At 41.6% G+C, this 22,125-nt stretch overlaps 1 protein-coding gene across 3 annotated transcripts in view; it reads right to left on the minus strand.

The window, feature by feature from the left end:
- Positions 1 to 22,125, minus strand: part of INPP4B (inositol polyphosphate-4-phosphatase type II B) — a 371,833-nt gene that overhangs the window by 45,562 nt on the left and 304,146 nt on the right. For all 3 annotated transcript variants that reach the window (XM_055317016.1, XM_055317017.1, XM_055317018.1), the window contains 2 exons: positions 4,272 to 4,384; positions 302 to 456 (listed from right to left, as the gene is read on the minus strand). In XM_055317016.1, the coding sequence (XP_055172991.1) occupies positions 302 to 456; positions 4,272 to 4,384 (268 nt within the window). The remainder of the gene's footprint in view (positions 1 to 301; positions 457 to 4,271; positions 4,385 to 22,125) is intronic.

Here is a 22,125-nt window from a genome sequence, read left to right on the forward strand (position 1 = left end):
TACTAATATGCAAAGAAATTGTTCTTCAAGTATTATATATGGAAGGACCAGAGCCCTTTACAACTTGGATCTAAATGAGTTAATAAGCTATTATCAAAATCCAGCCACCTTCTCCTTTTATTGCCTAGTAGAGGGAATACTTAACATTATTTTATCTTTCATGCCACAAGCTATGAGCCATGGAAATGCAGTGAAGTCACTAAATACTTAGTCTGCCAGTAAAATATGTATTTGGAAAAAAAAATGAAACAAAGCTTTAACATGACCTTATAAGAAAGAAAGTTGAAGACATATGGGCTACCTTCTCATACAATCCAGGGCTCGGATAAAGAAGTCCTTGTGCAACTGGTGCTCATCTCTCAAGATTGAGCACTGCTCAAGAGTCACTGACATCGACGTCCTGTCTTTGGCGCTTTTGCAACAGGTGAAACGAATACCGTTTAGTTTGCGACAAATCTGCAACACAGGCATATAAACAGTTTATTGCTCATTTGTAGACGACTCTAAAGTGTCGGACTCGTCTAAACACTTCTTATCTAAACACACCAAATTTATGTTAATTTACGATAGTCAATTGGTTCAATCTGCCCTAGCGAATGAAAAACATTATCTTTTCATTTCAAAAGCTAGTGGAACAGATTGGATTTATGTAGTTCTTTGTATATGATGTGTGAGGTGCGGGGCTGCTGAAGCCGGAGGAGGTGGTAGTGTCCGGCAGAGGCAGCTGTGCTCCCTGAGAGGAGGCCCGGCTGTGGTGGATGATGGTGACAGTCAGGGCTCAGGAGCGACGCCTTAATCGTGAAAGGAAGATACAACTGCACTTCCTGGACCAGACACTTGATCTGAATCCTACGTAGCTAACATCTTCTTACTTTACCTTTAAGAAACATTTGCTAGTTTTGGCTTTAGGTTATGAGATTTCAAACATCCACATGTTGCCACTGCAGCAGGTAACTGAACTGCTAGCCAGCCCCTCATCGATGCAACTAGTAAGAGTAAGGACACCAAATGGTCACTGTTAATCGCACCTCTACTGTACTGGGTACAACGCTAAGAAAGTTCATAATGATTGGCTCTTTCATTTATTTTTAAAAGATTTTGTTCGTTGGTTGGTTGGTTATTTGTTTGTTTATTTATTGTTTATTTATTTATTTATTTATTTATTTATTTATACAGGAGCAGAGGGAGAGGGAGCAAGAGAACCCCAAGCAGATTGATTGATTTATTTATTTATTTATTTTATTTATTTATTCATTCATTCATTCATTCATTCATTTAGGAGCACTGGGAGAGGGAGCAAGAGAACCCCAAGCAGATTCTGAGCTGACCGTGGGGCCTGATGCAGGGGCTTGATCCCACAACCCTGAGATCATGACTTGAGCCGTTAGCTTCTGTCCTTTTCTGTTTCTTTTGTTATCCCAACGTTATTTAAGAGAAAAATCTCTGAGCCACAATTATCTCTTGTCTCACTGCCCTCTGGTTAGCGGGTGAATCATTCCCTTCTCTTCTCTTCCCTGTGCCATGGCAGGTCTCGGATATGAGATGCCAACACTATACATTACTATCAACAATGTTAATCAATATGTGCTTAAAATAAATCTAATGTGATATAATAGAGTCTTGCTTCATTACCTGCCATCAAGGAGGCCTTAACAGTTATCTCCTGTGAGGAAAAGATATACTAACACGCTTTATCAAGGGTTTTTTTTTACCATGTTTTAATTGTGATTCTGATATCAGACTAAGATTTACAAGTCCTTATTAGACCTTTGGTACATTGTCACCATTTCCAATATAAGTGATTCAAGAAATATGAAAGCACGAGCATAAAATCTCTTTTTCATCTGGAAAACATAATCTTTTCAAATACAGTGTATTTCAGAATTTTTAATATAAAATAACAAAGACTTGGCTATATTCATAATAATGAAATATAGACCTCAATGGCCATGTATGTGATAATGATTTTTAAAAAGAATGAATATTCTTTAAAACGTGTTATTTCTATTATATGCCACTATCCTAGTGAGGATAGTTAGTGTTCTAAATTTAGCTTCAAGAGGAGGTAAGGGCAATTCAATCAGAGGGGACAGGCTGAGTGTTGGTTTCCTTATTTCTATAGCTCCTTTGAACCATATGAACTTCATTTAATTCACTTCATTGGCATGTGGTCTCCTTAAATTCTTACTTTTTATTTCTTAAAGCCCAATCAAGACAAAACCAAGTAGTTTCATATTTTTTTCAATGAGAAAATGTAAAATAGAACACAGCAATATTTAACTAATAGATTTTTAAAAGATAGGTGAGAAGGGGCATCTGGGCGGCTCAGTTGGTTAGGCGTCTGCCTTTGGCTCAGGCCATGACCTCCAGGGCTTGGGGTGGAGCCCCACGTCAGGCTCCCAGCTCAGCAGGGAGTCTGCTTCTCCCTCTCCCCCTGCTCTCCCCCCCGTTGTGCTCTCTCTGTCTCTCTCTCTCTCTCTCTCTCTCTCGAATTAATACATTTTAGAAATAAATTAAATAAATAAATAAATGAGAATGAAATAGAGACAAAAGCTTTTTGGGAAATGTCAAAGGGAATTTCTATACGTCTTCAAATGCAAAATATTATCCAAGTCCTTGAATTGCACAGAGGACATTGAAACTGAGGTATCGCCCTACAGAAATGCTGTAATAATAAAGCCAGTGTTCCTACGCAATGCTCAGCTTGCACATTATGGGTGTCTTGCATTTACCAAGGCAGATAATCACCCATTCAACAGTTAGGTCGTGAGAAAGCCATATTTGGTGAGTGTTTAAGTTTCAAAAAGAATATCCACGAATGAATAAGACTCATGGGAAAAGCTTTTTTTTTTTTTTTACATATTCAATCGGTAAAACTACATATACGAAGAGAAAATGCACATTGGCGTTTGCACACGTACATCCTTCACTTAGCAATTCGCATCACTCCATCATACGTATATGCAGTGACATATGTATTTGTTCCGAAGCTGTCAGAAAGCCTTGGGAAATGATCAAATTACCTTCCTATTATCCTATCATTAGTAAAATAGCAAAAATAGCTCACGACCTACCTTGTGCGATTTTTGTGAGAACTAACAACCATAGCCGTCTTTGAAGATAGAAAGAGCAGACACACCGGGGGGGAAAGACTATTAAAAACAACCTTCCTGCGCTGCAGTGTGGGGCTAAATGGGGCCGGTGTAAATGAGCTGCCTGCAAGCCATGTCTCATATGGTTACCTTTGATGTTCCTCCCTGGGGCTCCAAGAGGGCATGAAGGGAAGCTAAAGCAGCTCTCCCCTGCCTTGCTCTCGGTAAACTATTTTATATAGACTCATGGTAAATCATCCATTCCTTTTTCCCAGAAGAGGGTAAGTCATATTGGATTCTGACTGACCACTGGCAGTAGGGATGAGGCGTTGTTTTATACGCTGTTGATACAGAAGGAATGGAGTCATGTTAGATCAGTCGCTGAACCCCAAATTACACAAGCAACGCCCGCAAGTACGGCATTCATCACAAAGATCTCCAGCGTGTGCCTCTTCTGATGAAAAGATCCTCTCCTTAGGAAAGGATCTTCGGGTCTGACTGCTTACCAAAATTCACAACTTCGTGTGAGCTATGCCTGAGTGGTTGCCAGAGAAGAGTTTAAAACACAGGCATTATTCTCTCCCTCCCTGTGCTGGAACCGGGGGTGGGAAATGAGGCACAACTTCTCCCCTGAGGGCACCACTACATGAGGAAGAACCGTAGAAAATACAGCTCATCACCCCAAGAGCAATCCATCGGTAATAAGCTCTACGCTAATATCTAAATTGACAAACGCATTACCAGCTCCTTAATTGAACAGTATGTCCAGGAGGCTGACGGAGGCCGTGCGTGGGATCCGCTAGCCGCACTCCGCTGCAACCGTCTGTCTCTAGGGCAGCACCTCCTCAGCATCCTGACACGGGCGACTGACATCACAACAGGTGATGGAAAGGAGACCACAGACGCTTCATTTGAGCCTCCAACTGTCCAACAACACCCAGCATCCACCAGAAAAGCCAAGAGTAAAATTCTTTCTCCTTGAGAGCCTCCTCTTCCACCTTGTGTTCTAATGTACTGACAGAGCTACCACCAGCACTGAGAATGGCTAATCCCCTAGATGATGGAGGATGGCATCCGATAACCCAGAGTGTAGAGGTTGGACCCCACAGCCCGGGTACCCAGGGATGCTCGCTGGACATCATGGTGACAGGGACAAAGATCTGGCTGGAGAGTGCTTACCGTTGCAGCCAGCCACATGATTTCTACATTCTTTCTTTTTTTGGCTTGGATATTTTGATGGAGATTTTCTAGTAATCCTTTTAAATCATTTTGTTCTTGAAAATGTGAAATGTCTGAGAAAAGAAAAAAAGAAGGAAGAAAGGGAGATAGTGTTAATATTAAGCTGCCCATGGAGATCTGCTCAATGTACGTGCAAGTAGAATTTCCATAACAACAAATAACATTTGGAGCAGAGAACATCTGAGGATAATCATATTTATTACTCTGAGGATAATCATAGTTATTAATCTCTCCGGCTGTATTCTTTTACTTAGGGATATGCCTCAGTTTCCTCCATGACCTACTCTGTGCTATTGTGGCAATGTCAATCTTCATATACTGTTATTTTCCTAACAAGGGAAGCATCTTTGATGACGCTGGCTGCTGCCGGACTTCAACCAAAGCACGACACAATATGAGGCAGGAGATAGAATTTTATATCTTAGTATCTTATAACCACTTTTTGCTACTAAGCAGCTAGTCTGAACCAAGAGGATATGTTAACCCGAACACCTCAGGGGTGGAAGAAATCTGAAGGTTCGGATAAAACACGCCAAGTCAGCTTCTAAGCAAGATTCCCTGACCTCAGCACTACTGACTTTTTGGACTGGGTAACGTTTCGTCGTGGGGAATGGACCTCTATTCCGCATTGTAAGGTGCTGACCTAAGCATTGCTGACCGCCACCATTTAGAAACCAGGAGTACCCTTCCTGTGACCACCAAAAATGTCTCCAGACATTGCCAAATGTTCCTTGAGGGCAAAATCTATCCTGGTTGAGAACCACTGCTGTTGAGGAGCCCAGGCATGGCATGGAGAGAGGGAAACCATGAGGGGTGAGAGTTAATTATAAGAGATAATTAGACAGGAAGCAGGAAATGACTGATTGCTCAGATCCCTACATCCTAATAGCTAAAGCACAGGTAATAGATGGGATGCATTTTATATTAAATTTTTTTTATTTATTTATGATAGTCACACACACAGAGAGAGAGAGAGAAGCAGAGACACAGGCAGAGGGAGAAGCAGGCTCCATGCACGGGGAGCCCGACGTGGGACTCGATCCCGGGTCTCCAGGATCGCGCCCTGGGCCAAAGGCAGGCGCCAAACCGCTGCGCCACCCAGGGATCCCTGCATTTTATATTAAACCTAAGGCAACGAACATTATGTCACAGACATCCTTGACACTTGGTGAGATGGGGTCAAGACCAGAATTATAAAGATGGAAACAAAAAGGCTTTCTAAGAAAGTTTTTGGATTAATGCTATAAAGTATGAAAACGTGCTCTACTGTTGAAGCCACATCGTGAGGACGGAGAATTCCTAAGAGTTTTCATCGAGGCTGAAAACAGGAGAAAATCCGTAAGAATAGCGTGGACTGTAGGTAGGCTCTCCGGTCACAGCAAAGGAAAATTGATATATTCCTGAGTCGGATTTCTCTCTCACACATACACCTGCATATACACACACATTCACACACATACACAAACACGACGCAAATAAACTGTGATCATAACGTGACTTCATGATTCCCCAAACTGTGCCAGGTGTTTCACTGTATTAAAATAATACATCTGTGAAGTTCTTGACTTTAGCTCCAGAGAGTGGGGAAGTATCCTGATGAACTATTCTGGGGATCTCTATCTAACGACGAGTGAAAGTGGTTGGTAAAATAAAAATATTCATTGACAACAATTATATGCCATCTTGAATGTCATGACTACAGAATAGGGGAAGGTCAAGTACAAGCGAGATGCATACCTACATTAGGGTGATGGTAGTAAAAATATTCATATGAATTACGTGCATGATTCCACTGCATTAGTTACTAAATGGAAAAAAGCCCATCAGAAGTCAAACCCTTATTATGTAACTATAGGTGATTCTCTTAAAGACAAGGTTTGACTGAAAACATCACATTGCTAATAGAGGAGACTCTGAAATACAGAAATTTTAATAGGACAAAGCCCAGAGACAAAGAGAAGGAGGCATCGTAGAATGCCTTGAAGGCAGTACCAAACCAGCTCAGGACCAAGGACAACGATGCCACTTTTTTCACTGATACAGCGTGAGAGGAGAAGTCAGGTCTACCATCACTGCCCTTAAAGAACTGACGTTATAAGCAGTCACTTAAAATTATGTATGGGCATATCATTAACAGGAAAGGTGTCCTTGGCATTGTTGGAAGGAAAAATTGGCCAGATCAGTGAATTGATTCACTCCTACAACATTGTACGTGTATGTGTGTGCGCGTGCTTACATCTCCCCATACAAGCATGTAGGCAGAGCAAGGCGTCAGTCATTGTTAGGCTATAGGATTTAGAGTGATTTTTTCAACTGCCCTTTCATGTCATTTGAGACATTTAAAATGAACTTGTGCTTTTTTTTAAAAAATAACGTTATTTTAAAAGAAAGGGAGAGCACAGTATATGCGTAAGAAAAGGAGAGAACCAAAATTCTTAGGATACTAGAGCTGACCTCAAAGTCTATGGTTCAGTAGGGTGAGATAGGTTTTTATTTTATTTTTTATTTTTTTTTATTTTTTTAATTTTTTTTTATGATAGTCACACACACACAGAGAGAGAGAGAGAGAGAGGCAGAGACACAGGCAGAGGGAGAAGCAGGCTCCACGCACCGGGAGCCCGACGTGGGATCCGATCCCGGGTCTCCAGGATCGCGCCCCGGGCCAAAGGCAGGCGCCAAACCGCTGCGCCACCCAGGGATCCCGAGATAGGTTTTTAAACCACTACGAACTGTAGTGGAGTCTACTGTGGGCTACGGCAGTAAGTCGGTAAAAATAATAACAGGGACCCAAGGGAAGGGATGCACAGTTCCATGAAGAATAGTCGGATGTGGACGGATTTCTAGCAAAGATAATGCTTTGTGGCTACAGAACGCATGTGAGGCCCAAGGAAAAACGTAAGCAGAAGTGTGGCGCCGTGAAGCAGCACCGTCGAAGCAGCGAGCTCAGAGTTCACTATGTCCTCGCAGGGCCTGGTCCCAGAGGCAAGAATTACAAAGGGCCTTTTTTGCTATGCTGGGAAATCTGGATTTCATCCTAAAAAATGAGAGCAACTGGGGAATTTTAAATAGGGACATAACCATATCTGAGAGGTCCCTGAGGTACTTTCTGAAGTCACCTGGTATTAATGTTTTTGGATGTTTTTGGAAGGAATACGGAATGAGGATTTTACCCACAGCATCACGCACACACACACACACACACACACACACACACACACCCTTCTGTAGCAAGCATTTGATGAAATATTTACTCTTAGTGCATACACTGTTCTCTGAATATATTCTGTTCTATTCCATGTGATGATGATGATGACGATTGTCCCAAGCCTCAAAATTGATGTAACAACATAGAGTCAACCTAAAAAATTTGCAAATTACTGACTCAGTGCAACCAACCCCACGTCCAAGATGCTTCAGTGACTTTCCTAAGGTTCATAGTCAGAGGAAGTAAAAAATTCCAGGCTCCAAATTCCTATGCCAGTAATTTTCCCTAAATCTGTGCTAGGGTCCTCACAATTAGCCGGTGGTACTAGAAGGCAGTTCCAATATTAACACAACGAACCACTTCTTCAGAATTCTGAGAATCCAGGATAAAGTACAATGACTTTTAAAAAATAATTTAGTTTCATTGTTGATATGAAGATTTTTTCCATCAGGCATTTAAAATAGACCATAAGGATCCAAAATGGAAGCCAAATGAGGGTCTTTTGTCTATTTCTACCCCATAAAGATAGTGCTTTAGGATAGCTAGACATGATGTCCCATCGAAATTTCACTCCTTCCCAGGGCATGCTTTTTAAAAAGAAGTTATCTTGATGTTCTTAAAAATTTTAGGCCACTATTTCTATTTCTGTAATGATAAAACTTGCTTTATTCAGAGCACATCTCTACCAATTCAACACTTTAGTTGTTGCCAGTTTTGTTTTTTTTTTTTTTTTTCAACCTGACAAAAATCCTACAGGTCATGGAAATTTAGGTCTGATTCTGGAAAGAAGTATCGTTAATAATAACCAGTTTGTGGATTAGTAAGTGAGATTCCAAGATATAATGATAGATTCTGATAAACCAACGGGAAATCCTGGGATACAGGAATATGAATCGGTTTTTAGACTTAAAATGAGTTTCTTCACATGTAAATAGAGCCAATAAGTCTTGCCTTTGTTACTCACTCCTGCATTACTCCAGCACAGAATTTAGACAGGGTGATTGAATCTCCATGCCTATCTCAGAGTATTCTTTGTTTCAGATGGGGTTCAAGAAAGTAATCGGGTGGAAGGTACAAGAATGTTCACTGCATTATTATTTATAATATTAAACAACAGCAAAAAAACCCATCTAAGTGTTCGTAAAGAGAATGGATAAATTATATATTCATGAAATATAATATTATATATATTATGGGTAAAATCAATAAATATGCTGTACTATATACGTCTATATCAGTATGAATATAGAGTAAAAATTATGTTGAGGGGCCCCCGGGTGGCTCTGCCTTCAGCCCAGGGCGTGACCCTGGGGTCCCGGGATCGAGTCCCACATCGGGCTCCCTGCAAGGAGCCTGCTTCTCCCTCTGCCTGTGTCTCTGCCTTTCTTCCTGCGTCTCTCATGAATAAATAAAATCTTTAATTAAAAAAAACATTATGTTGAGCAAAACAATAAAAATTATAGGACTCATACAAAATAATAATATGAAGTTAAACATGCGAAACTACATATTTTTATGGATAATATATATATGGGGTAAAAATGTGTACGAGAATGTAAAACACCAAATTCAGGTTATTAGTTTTCTCAGGGAAGGAAAGGTGAGGGATTGGAACTGGAAGGGGTGCAAAAGGGGCTTTCATTCTACCTGTATTTTTTCTTAAAACATTTCTGAGGCTGAGTGATGGATTCCTTAGTGTTTGTTATCTCATGATCTGTTCCTTTTTTGTTTGTTTGAAACTTTCATATTTTTTTTAAAGCAAGCACGGCGGAGCCAAGATTCCCGGAAAGTGATTTCCAATGCCAGCTCTGTCCCTGCTTTGACATGTGGCCGTAGGTGAGTTGCTTAACCCTCTGTCCCTATTTTCTCAACTGCAAAATGAGGACAATAACCCTGCCATGCTTCATCAACTTGAAGTGGAAAACAATTAATAAAAGTCTTGGCAGAAGTGCCTACATTGTTAAATTGTGTCAACTCTGAAAAATGGAGGAAGACGTTAGCTCTTAGGAAAGCATTCACAGTCTCAGATAGGAAGCCTACTTTCTCAGACAAAAGTCAGAATTTATCTAAAGTAAGGTGCATACAGGTACCCACAAAGATCAGAATCACAAACCTGCACAAACTCTGTGACTGTTTTCTTATCACTCCCCAAGGGCACAAAATAGCCAAATTCAGAGTCACTATTTATAGCAATTTTTCTCCTTGTTTCTTTAACATGACATTGAACTGAATCAAAGGCGGAGTGCAGACAAGTGAACAGGAATGGGACTGCAAACTCTTAGCTGATTGATGTGTGATGCTAACGAGGCCAAGGCAATAGCTTCCTCATCTCATGGTCAAACGTTGTATATTGCCAGAGAGTATTTCAAGATGAAATGGAAATTAAAGCTGAATTCCCAGCACCCATTCCACCCATTTCCTACTTCATAGCAGCCACAAAGTTTACATGGGATCAATCATACCCCCATTCTGAACTCAACTGCTGTAATCCCAGCCCCCGTGAAATCAGGACTAGTTTAGGGATGGGCATCTAAAACCAAGCCAGTAGAACTGGACTGTGACTTCAGCAATTATTCCAGGGATATATGTAAGTGACCTGTCCTGCCCCAGCTGAGTGAAACTCAGGACTCAAATGTGGAAGAGGAAGAAAAGTCCTTTTTATCTCTTTGGTTGAACATGGGGATAATTGTTCACACCTGCCATCCTTTGGTATTAGACGACCGATGCAGGATAAAGTCAACACTAAGAGCGGCTGAGGGATGGAGTAGGGCAGGAAAGTGTCTTTTCAATACTGTTAAGCCATTGGAGTGACTTTCCCTTGAAGGGCTGCCTGTCTTACATTGGAAATTTCAGTTTTGTTCATAAGTTTTCTTTATCGTTCAAGCCAGTTTGAGTCAAGGTTTTCATCACTTGAGATAAAAAATATGCTAAGGTAAAAACACATGGTTGTTTCGGTGTTTTTAACACTGGCCAGCCATACTGCAGATGTGTATTGTTGCTTTAGAGGTGAGAAAAAGACAAATAAGTCAGAATGTGTCTGGTAAAGCAGCACATCAATCACTTCTACAGCGATGGTTTGAAGACATGACTCCGCGTTCTTTGACACTCCTTCTGTTGAGAGGTGGAGCCTACGTACTTTCCTGCAGAACGTGGGTGGGCTTGTGACGGTCTTGATTGTAACAGAGTAAGGCAGGAGTGATGCTCACTTTGGAAGTCGGGTCATAAATGACCATGTGGCTCTTTGCCTGATTCTCTCGGAACTTTGCTGTGCGTACTTCCTCTTCTGAGGTGTTCTCTGTAAGGACCCAGGCACCATGTTGGGAGAAGCTCAACCCTACGGAAGCTCCTGTTTAGGCCCTCTCCACTCCATGGTTTCAGCCAAGTCCAGCCTTGAGTCCGCATGGCCCAGGTGCTAGGATGTGAGTGCAGAAGCCTGCAGAGGACTCCAGCTCCTGGACACTTAAGTGACTCCCTCTCCTGCCACCAATCTTTTTTCCAGTGGACGGACGTCCCTGATATCATGAAGTAGACATAAAGTATCCCTACACGAGGTCTAAATACCCAACCCACAGAATCCGTGAGCACAAATAAGATGATTCTGATTTCATATGAGTAAACTTGGGATAATTTACCTAATAATAAGTAAATAATCAGAATTACAAAGGAAGGGATCCCTGGGTGGCGCAGCGGTTTGGCGCCTGCCTTTGGCCCAGGGCGCGATCCTGGAGACCCGGGATTGAATCCCACGTCTGGCTCCCGTGCACGGAGCCTGCTTCTCCCTCTGCCTATGTCTCTGCGCCTCTCTCTCTCTCTCTCTCCCTCTGTGACTATCATAAATAAATAAAAATTAAAAAAAAAAGAATTACAAAGGAAGAAAAAAAGAAGTTGGAAGGGCCTGTATCTCTACATATGAAAAATGAACATATAAAGGACAATACTTTCACAGTCCACCTTGGTTAGTACTATATTCTGTGATATCAAGTCTTCTCTATAATTAATTCTGAAATAATTAGAGTCAAATGTATTAGCAAGCAAACAAAAGCAATTAGGTGAAAGCCATTGAGATGTCTTAAAATTGGAAATTATGTTCTTTCCGATGCTATAAAATCTTGAAAAATATAGAAAAAAGCCCCAGTGAAACTGGCTTTATCTAAATTGTATTTCCAACTTAACAATTTATGAAAAAGGCAATATAGGAAATCAAATATCAAACTCCCCACCTGAACAGAACTGAATAATATTTTTGACCTATGCACTTTCATTGTTTCCTTTTAAATGAATTTCAAGGTTGCATCATCCACAGCAAATGAAAAGACAAACTTTAAAAGTAATTGTTAAAATATATTAAAAGCAGTGGGTTAAAATTTCTTTAGGAATTTCCTTATTCAATATTTGACATTGAAGTCCATGGGACTTTGTATGAAGGGAGGAGAGCAGAATTATAACATATTGTTTTCCCATTTTCCTTTTTTTTTTTTTTTTTTGAGGACAGTCATGATTGATTGCTGACTCTCCAAACAGTTTCAAGTCATTTCAAAGGGTTGGGGGATGGCTTGTAGGTAGATAACTCTCAACAACCTACATTCCTCAGATACCTGAGACAGTTTTATGCACAGATAGAAAATTTGAGTATGAAAAGGACTTGACACAGATTCCTCAACTCAGTATTTTTTTTCTTTTTTAGAGAGAGAAAGAGAGCAGAGTGAGCAGGGGTGGGGTGGTGACAGAATCTCAAGCAGACTCCAAACTCAGTGTGAAGCCTGATGTTGGGCTCTATCTCATGACCCTGAGATCATGACCTGAGCTGAAATTGAGATCAGAAGGTTAACTGACTGAGCCACCCCAGTGCCCCTGCAGCTCAGTCTCCCTATGAGCCAAGTTGCAGGACTTGGGATACTCATGTGTGTATTCAAATAAGTGGCATGGGTCCTTAGCACTGAAGGCAGCTGAATGGCCACCTTTCTTTTACCCAGGTTAACTTCTAAGTTCCTTTATTTTACCCTGACAAGAATAGCAAGATAAGTCCTGTTGAGGGCACACATTACACACTAAAGGTCTGAAAACCAACGCAAGAACAGATTTCTCAAAGCTTAGGCCAGAAAGGGAAGCGGCTGTTGAGGTAATTCCAGTGCCCCCCTCCCTGACCATGTATGAGCCAGGCTGCCAGTGAAATATGCCAAGCCAAATGGCAGCACAGAGACACAGATGCATAACAAGGCCATCTCCAAAAAAGAACAGTTCACCACTCCAAGCTTCTTCACTTCTCTGGTAACATGGAAGGAACTGACTCTCAGATTGCCAGAATGATAGCCTCAACAACGCGGGGAGACAGTTGGGAAGACAGGGCTTTCTCCCAATAGCCAAGGCCTCCACATTACTTCCTTGGGCTCCTGGAGGCAAATAGGAATGAGATCGCGAATATTTCATACTGAACAGAATAAAAAAGAGAACTCTTGAGGTATTAAGAGAGGTACGAATGAGGTAAAATAGAGGGAGAAGATGATGGAAATAAAGCTGCTCTTAGGAGGCTCCAAAATGAAAATAGGTCACAAGAATCCAGGATCTACATTTTATTCCATTCATATAAGCTCCTTGTTTGACTTGAAGTGAGCTCTAGTTTTATAATCTGAGATTCTCATATATTTATTGTTAGCAAGAAAATATATTACTCTACTCATGTTGTCAGACTTCTCTTTTCTGACCCACCAGATAAGGATAGTTTTATCCTTGAGTCTTGAGTTCCTCCACCTTACTTGACTTCAAAGATGAGGTCTGCTTTATCTGGAGCCTTGTTTTGCAAAATCGGAAGCATGATGAAATAAAGGTGCTTCCAGAATGAAGGAGAAGACCTTGCCCTTGCTGGTTGAGGAAAGTAGAATAGTAAGTAGTGGATGTCTGAGAGCGTGGCATGCTCAATAGAGTGAATTAGAGTTGGAAAAAAGGATTTAAAAAGGAAAATCATAGGTTGCTAGTTGATATTTAATTAAAAATCAGAACAAATTTTTATTTACCTTTAATTGTTGGGCTCTTTGCTGGATATCTCTTCTAGAAGTCCTAGAATATTTGAATTAATTAAGGTATATTTATTTCCAAAAGGGAAGGTGAGACCTGAGATTTTTAATATCTACCTTACTCCTCACTTTGGGGTCAATGAACTTACTCTAATGGTGATGATGTCAGGATCTCAGTGCTATCAGAGTATTCCACAAAGGAATATATGCTTTCTAAAAAGATTATCAGAGAAGCAGTGATTACATCAGAAGCAGCAGTAATTATCAGAGAACAATCGATTGCTGACTCTCCAAACAGTTTCAAGTCATTTCAAAGGGTTGGGGGATGGTTTGTACGTAGGTAATTCTCAACAACCTACATTCCTCAGATACCTGAGACAGTTTTATGCACAGATAGAAAATCTGAATATGAAAAGGACTTGACACAGATTCCTCAACTCAGTTTTTTTTTGTTTGTTTGTTTTTTAGAGAGAGAGAAAGAGAGCAGGGTGAGCAGGGGAGGGGTAGTGAGAGAATCTCAAGCAGACTCCAAGCTCAGTGTGAAGCGTGACAGATACTGTTTTCCCATTTTCCATGGGAAGCATGATAAAACAATTCATTAAAGGTAATATAGATAGCTATTTGAAGGAATGCAGACAAGACAGAGAAGAAGAGTCTATCGAATGCACAAAGGAGGCCGGTTGGTTCAAACCATAGGCAGAGCTTTAGAATCAATTTTAACTGGATCAATAAGTTGACGTGTGTGTACACAGGAGGAACATAAGTCCCTTGAGAAACTCAAAGTGCATATTGTCGTGATCCTGTCCATCACTCCGACATTCATAAGTGCAATGTGACATCTCAGGACAGAACCTGACGCTGGAAAAATGAACTTCCTTTCTCCGGTGAGATAATGGGAGACTGTACTTTGAAGTACTGGCATAAACATATTAATCATTCTCATTTAGTCGATAATGAAATGGAGACATTCAAAACATCAAGTGATTTGCCTAAGTGAGCTTTCAATTGGATTCATATCTTCTGATTTCATGCCATCTTGTGCAGACTTACAGGCTGGTTTCCTGGGAGCCTGGCCAATCTTGGATGACAGGTAGAAACTGTAATGCAGGACCGAGTCTACTTAGTCAACAGACAGGAGAGCCCCCGTGAGAAAGAAAGAGTGTAGAAAAAAAATGTAAAGACGAATTAATCTAAAAGACTGATTTTGGACTTGTCCTGTACAAATTAGAGCAGAATAAGGCTCACCAAAAACCCAGACGTATCTAATTTGTGAGGACCCTGAAGTAACACAGAAGAGCGGAGAGCGATGCTGGGGCAGGTGGCCCTGTGTGTGGGTTTGTGTACGTACGTCTATCTCTGTTATTGGTGGTATTATTTGTGTTTGTTGCCTCGGTCCAGTGGACAAGTCATTGGACGCTAGGAGTCTATGTCTGTGGTTTTGCCTGTACAAAGAAAATTAAAACTGACCGCTGTTTTGTATCACTTTCCCTTTCAAAAAGTCACAGAAATGACTTTCAGGAAAAAAGAGACATATCAGGAAAAACAACTTCCTTAATCTTTATTAATCAGACAGCATTAAAAACTTGAAGAGGTAAGTGCATCAGAGTTTCTTCTGCAATGAGCTGAAAATAAATCTGTAATTACAAGCATGCTGAAATTATAAACAGAAAGTAAAAGTGCTGCTGGAAATATTTAAACGTTTTTAAATCTGCAATTTTATTTATTTATTTTTAAAGATGCTATTTATTTATTCAAGAGCGAGAAAGCCAGAGACGGAGCATGAGCAGAAGGGAAGAGGCAGAGAGAGGGAGATGCAGACTCGCTGCCAAGCAGGGATCCCGACTTGGGGTCCGATCTCAGAACCTTGGGATTGTAACCTGAGCCAAAGGCAGATGCTTAAGCGACTGAGCCACCCTAGCACCCCTAAATCTGGAATTTTAAATTGCAGCCCTTAGATCTATAGCAGTGAGAGAGTAGCACCATAAAGGTGAAAAGAATACTTAAATGAGGGTCAGGAAATACGCAGTTTAGTCCCTATTCTCCTACTAGTGAGGTGTGTCAACTTAACAAAATTTATCTTGGATCCCTAGCCCCTCATGGCAAATAAGGTTGCACTAGGCCAGTATTTCTTAAAATATCCTGAGAAGCACTTGGCATTTGGCAAGACGCTCATGAGTATTATATATATTTTTGCTACATATGCCATATATATATATACGTACATATGTGGCAATAAAATGCTATTTCAACAAATTAAGTAGCTTTAGACACCATAGAACAGGACTGGCAAATTATGACTTGAAGCCTAAACCCAGTCAGTTCTGTGTTTTTTGTAAGTACAATTTTATTAGAATTTAGCCATGTTCATTAATTCACACGTTGTCTGTGGCTCATTTTGCACCCCAATGGCAGTGTCTAGTGAGTAGTTTTAACAGCGATCGTCTGGCCCTTAAAGCCTGAATCATTTACCCTTTGGTCTTTTACATAACACGTTTGCTGAGTATGGTACAGGCCTTTCCATAACTTGCAAAGAGATAACGTGAGTTCCAAAACCATCTGACTACAGAATCCTTTTATCGCCCAACAATTATTAGCAGAGGTAGTGCTCCTTGGCAGAGTCTAGATTAGATTATCGACAAGATCCTGATTCTTCTCTGATTCTTTAAAACATTCAACTAAGTGACCTCATCTATCTCATTCATTCATTCTTTCAAGAAGAGTCAAGAGTGACTTCAAAGTTGTTGTTTTTTTTTTTTTTGGCTAAAGCAACAACAAAAAAGCTAGAATTGATTAAAAACTGATATGGAGATGATTGTAGGAAAAGTAGGTTTTTAAGGGCATATCAGGGACAAAGTTTGGGGTGATGAGCAAGATAAATGAGGCCTCGGAAGAGAGATGGGCTGCCGATGTAGGTACCGAGGTCGATAATTAATAGGTGGTATTTAAAGCAATGAGCCTGTTCAAAAGGAGCAAAGTAAGCCTCCAGAGACTAAATCCTGGGACCCTCCAATGTTTGGGGGTCAGAAAGATAACGAGGAATCAGTGATGGAGGTGGGAAAGTAGCGGCCAGACAGTAGGAGCAATCACAGAAAGGTGCCGCGGCCTGGAAGCAAGTGATGAAAGACAGGAAAAAATAACGATGTCAAACCTATTACTCCATTAAGTAGGATGAGGACAGAGAACTGAGCCTTGGCTTTAACAATACAGAAACCCCGAAAGACCAGTTTCAGTACAGTTATGTAGACCAAAGGCTGGCTGGAGCGGGTTTAGACAAAAAAAAAAAAAAAAAAAAAAAAAAAAAAATACAGAAAAATTGGAGACAGCTAGTAATCTTTAAATTCCACTTTTATCTGCTCTTTCTGGAACATTTCCAACCTGAAGGCAGTCCTACATTACAGGGTAATGTCTCCTATACTGCCAATACCTTTCACTCATCTTTAATGTCTATGCGATGCCAAGCATATGGATAACATGTGAAAATTTCCTCAGCCATCTGAATGTTTCCAAATACACATATGTTTGAAATAAAATAAGTAAAATATTTGGGTGAGTAACTGGATTTTTCAATTGTATATCTGGACAGGAACACAGTATCAAAGTTGGACGTCTGCAAAAGGGAAATTAGTAGTAGTAAGTTAATTACACAGTAATTTATCGTTTCTGTTGGGAGAACGTTCATGTGTTAATTTGAGCCTTACATCTTCCTGTATCTTCACGTTTGTTGAAAATGCCAAAAATCTATGGTATTCAGATTTTCCTTGTGCTTGAGAAACTTAGACACATTAGGCTGGCTTGGCATAATAAGTCAAGGTAATCGCACGTTGGCCAGAGTCATGATTATGGCTCAGTTGCCTTCTATGCGCGTTTCACTTAGGTCAATGAATGTCCGGTGAACGGCAAATAAATAGAAGATACAACAGTTCAATATTCTGGGAATTTCACTTTCTTTTACACTCAAGTCTAGGATGGACACATAAATTCACGCTTTGATAGCTCACCTATGGCCTTCTGCAAGTCTGACCTGGTGGTTCCCAACTCCTACGGTAGCGAAGACTCCCCCGGCGGCTTTACTGAAACACGAACCGCCAACCCCGCAGCCAGATGCGGGTGGTCTGGGGTTGTTTGTCCACGGGTGAAAGTAAGAGGAGGTGCTGAGTGGCGGGGCCCTGGCCGTTGCGGCCAAGGGCCGCTCCCCCCAGATCTATCTGTGTCTGTGTCCCTCTGGCCCTTGTTGCCTAGGCTGCTTGCTGTGTGTGGACTCACGGTTCAGGTCACACAATAAGGCTAAGGGGGGAGGTCAAAGGAAGGAGGGAGGCCGTGGGCTCCGGGTGCGGGGGCAGCCCCTGTGCAGGGTCCTGGCTTACCCCACACAGCCCCCTCCCTGAGGAACCCAGAGCAGCTGGCTGAGGCCCGCTGACCCCACAGCTGACATCCTCAGTCCCCGCAGCAGCCCCTGCTCTTGCCAACTGGGGGGGGGGGCTGTGCATCCCTGGTGGATTTCTCCCCCCTCTTTGTCCCCATGTCTGTCACCCACATCCTGCAGCAAACGCCCTAAGTGTGCTTTCCTGGCCAAGCCAGGATCGATGCGGCTGTGTTTTACGGAGTCCAGCCTAGGCGAGCTGAACGTGTCTGGCTCAGACCCCCTTCCCCACCTTCTCGCACTTCCTGACTCATCCCCCAAGTTTACAGACAGTAAGAAGGAAGCAAGGAGGAGAGGTATGTGGGGGGAGGGGGCGAGCTGGTGGGGGAAGGGTCCTGCAGATTTCGTGTCACCGGCAGCTGAACCTGTTGACAGTAGGACAGTAGTCTCTGGCGCCACTGTGTGTAGATGCTGAGAGGCCGTCCTCATGCAGAGAGAGTGTGTGTGTGTGTGTGTGTGTGTGTGTGTGTGTGTGCATATTATATAATATAAATGTATCTATTCTATATGACGTATATTAATATATTTATTAATGCAAATCAATCAGAAGAGATCTAGGATTGTTATGTGTGGGGGAACGTTAATGATTTAGAGATTTATTTTTTTAAGATTATTTATTTGGGAGAGAGGGGGCACGCAGGGGAAGGGGCAGAGGGAGAGAGAAAATCCTGAGGCAGACGCCCCACCGAGCGTGGAGCCCGATGTGGGGCCCGACCTCAGGACCCTGAGGCCATGACCTGAGCTGAAACCGAGGGTCAATCGCTCAACTGAGTCACCCAGGAGCCCCAGAGATTTACTTTAAAGCCTGGGAAATATTCAGCTTGTATCAGAAAGTCACTTTGCTAACTGAAAAGACTCAGACTGTCGGAAGGCATTTAGTGGGGCGCGAGCGTGAGCGTGACGGTGAGTGCCGTGTGCGTGTGTGTGCAGAGCCGCAGGCCTGTGCGTGTCTGTAAGGGTCCTCCGAGCTGTGTGCCCTGCCTCATCTCCCACTTTCCGAGTTCAGGTGGCTTCCGGGGGCCGCTGGGTCTGGCGAGGAGGTGCAGGGCGGGCGGGGGCCAGGGATGGGGGGCCGGGCCCTGGACCCGAGCACCGGGCGAGTGGTGCAGGGCGGCTGGCGACCTGCTTCCCAGCAAGAGCCCCGAGTGTCCACCTGTCAGCTCAGCCCCCGGAGAGGGCGACGGCGACTGTCACCCTGGCGGCTCGCTCTTGCTCTTCTGTTCCCACTTCCTAGAGGAACTAAATCCAACAATCTCGCTCGGGGGCCGTTCCCGTTCTAGGAGAAAACGATCGCGCTTTCCCAGAGCCTTCCAGCCTCTATTTGACAGCTCCTGTTGAATTTTCAACGGCTATATGGCCATAGTTCTAGAAAGATGGAGTTCTGTATACCCTATGTTGGCAAATCGAACCTCAGTAAAAAGATAATATATCGAAAAAAAGATGAAGAATTCGATATGAAGGGTGAATTGATCCATTTTCTGACTTAACAAAGTCTCCTTTTCGATGTGCAACATTGCCTTCATGAGTTCAGCTTTTCTTTTTCACCTACTGCTGGGAAATACTCTTATATGAAGGTTTTCTTGTCCTAACGGGGTCCTGTTACTTTTTATAGATTTCATATTATTTTGAGTTTTAATATTATAATCTTCTTTCTAATTTTACCCTTCTCTGAGCCAGCTTTGCTCCATTGATTTATTTTTTTTAAATGAGAGGTAAGATAAACGAAAAACACTTAAAAAAAATGGGAAATGTTAACTGAAAATATAAGCTCAAAGGACACAGACATATTTTGGTTCAAATAAATTGCACCCCGTTAACTAAATCTTGGCCCGACAAAACTAAACATCAGAGTGCTTGACATTCATGCACAGCTTTTACAAATTATAGTTAAAGAATTATTTTTTAATGGTTATGTTAAAAAGAATTTGACCGGATATCAGGGAAAACCATGACCAATCTGATTTTTAAAGTGAGTCCAATGTGTGTGAGCAGACTCCCATTTCAGGGCCTTTTCCTCTGTAGCTCCCAGGGGACCAGGAAGACCTGACAGCGGTAGACCAGCAGCCTAAACGACACCTGGCCTCTTTCCAAACCTTATTTACTCAGAACAGTGATCTTAAGGAATTATCCATGACCTTTTATTGGATTTGTTGGGCTGTTATAGGGACGGCAGCCAGGCATGGCCGATTTCTTTTCCTAAAAGCCAGAATGCTCCTTCTCTCCTCCTAATGTTGTGTCTCTGTTATCACAAGGGAGGCATAGTCCCCTCCACTCCCTCGGGGCCCCGTGTGGGCTGCTGGCTAGTTCCAGGGGCCCCGTCACTGCGCCCAAGCAGAGACTTCTGGGCAGAGTCCCGAGCAGATGTGCAGCCCCTGCCACTGTCCTGCAATTTCTGCGTCTTTAAAATTTTCATCTGTCTTGGAAAATGAGACTAAAGAGAAGCAAAGGAGGAAATCCCTCTTCTTTGATTCTACTGCTTTCAATCTGTCTTTTCATTCTTTGTGTCACTCTAAACCCTCCTGGGAGGGTGGCTTTCGCTCGTCTACTTGTACGACACAGATGCTCTTCTTAAATGGTTTCCATTCCATGCTTCTGTGTAAATGACTCCATGGAATGTCATCTGTGCTCCTAATCACCAAATCCAACAGCTTCTCTTGAATCTTTCCTTTTAATTCATCTGTGCATGTGTTGTTGTTCACCTTGTCCTGGATGGAATGCTTCTCACTTAATTACAGCGATGCTTGATGACCCTCAATCTCTGACAATCCCTCCATTTTTTTGTGGGTTCTTTATTCCTTCTTTCCTTGCACTTATGGACAGTCTCCCATCATGTATCTTTCCTCACACTGAAATGGATTTATTCATTCAATCCCAGTATCATGAAAGGGGACATCTCTTAAGGGCAAAAAAAATATTCTTTTGGAGGAAGCGCCTGGGTAGCTCAGTTGGTTAAGCGTGTGCCCTCGGCTCAGCTCATGACCCCAGAGTCCTGGAATCGAGTCTGGCGTCAGGCTCTTTGCTCAGTGAAGAGTTTTCTTCTCCCTCTCCCCGCTTGAACTTTCTCTCTCATTCTCTGTCTCTCAAATAAATAATTAATTAATCAAAATAAATAAATAAATAGATAGATAAATAAATAAATAAACAAAAAAAATTCAGGAAGAAAGGGAAATTATTGACCTGAAAAACACGTAGAATTCAACTACGTAATTAATAAATCATGGGGAAAAAAAACAGGGTTACTTACTAAATTAATGGGCAGCACATCCAGAATGGATTAATAAGTGAAAGTCATGTGTTTAGAGGATTAACTTATCCTTTTGCCGTTGACACAAATTATCCCTTAATTTCATTGTGATAGAAAAATAATGGCTTATATGAATTATGGGTATGATCCAGTATGGTAATTATTTCCTCCTTTACAAAGAGTCTAACTTCTGTTCACATTATTAATAAAACTTTATAGTTCCTTCCTTGAACAGAGTGCAACTCAAATGATGCTTGATTTACAACACTTCTGCATGAGGAGTAACCCTACATGTGTCAGTATTATTACGCAGATCAGGTTTGGACTTCTGTGATGGAAAACAACCAAAGTAAAATCACAGAATTCTGTGCCATATCCACGACAGCATTGTCTCAAAAACATGTTGACATAGAAGGAAACAAAATATCAGGGAAAACTCAGGGTGTTGAGACAATTGTCTAACCAATGAAAATATAATTGGTTTGATGCAAAAGTCCACCCTGTTTTCAAGGATGAAATATATTTACAAGTTGTAAGCACACTTAATTATAGTTAATTAGCAGAATATTCTATGAGGCCTCATGTTTTTTCAAATTTTTTGGACTTACGTTCCTGTGAATGAGTTTAAATGACGTGAAAGCAGGCATTTTTTTTTTTTAAATTTCGTATCTCAGACAATAAGTTACTCGTGACTTATACATATTTCAACAAAGACTCATCCATGTTTCTTTTTAAGGTGACATGATAGTTTTATATATACAGTATCGAAGTCCTTCACAGACTTTGCCAAGAAACTAATTTTAAATATAATATATATTTTTGAGTAATTATGGCATATCATTGGTTCACAAACATTACTATGGAATTGAAATCACCTGGAAGGTTTATTAAACAGATTGTATGACAAACTCAAT

Source organism: Nyctereutes procyonoides, unplaced genomic scaffold, assembly GCF_905146905.1.
Source record: "Nyctereutes procyonoides isolate TBG_1078 unplaced genomic scaffold, NYPRO_anot_genome, whole genome shotgun sequence".
Classification (NCBI taxonomy): domain Eukaryota; kingdom Metazoa; phylum Chordata; class Mammalia; order Carnivora; family Canidae; genus Nyctereutes; species Nyctereutes procyonoides.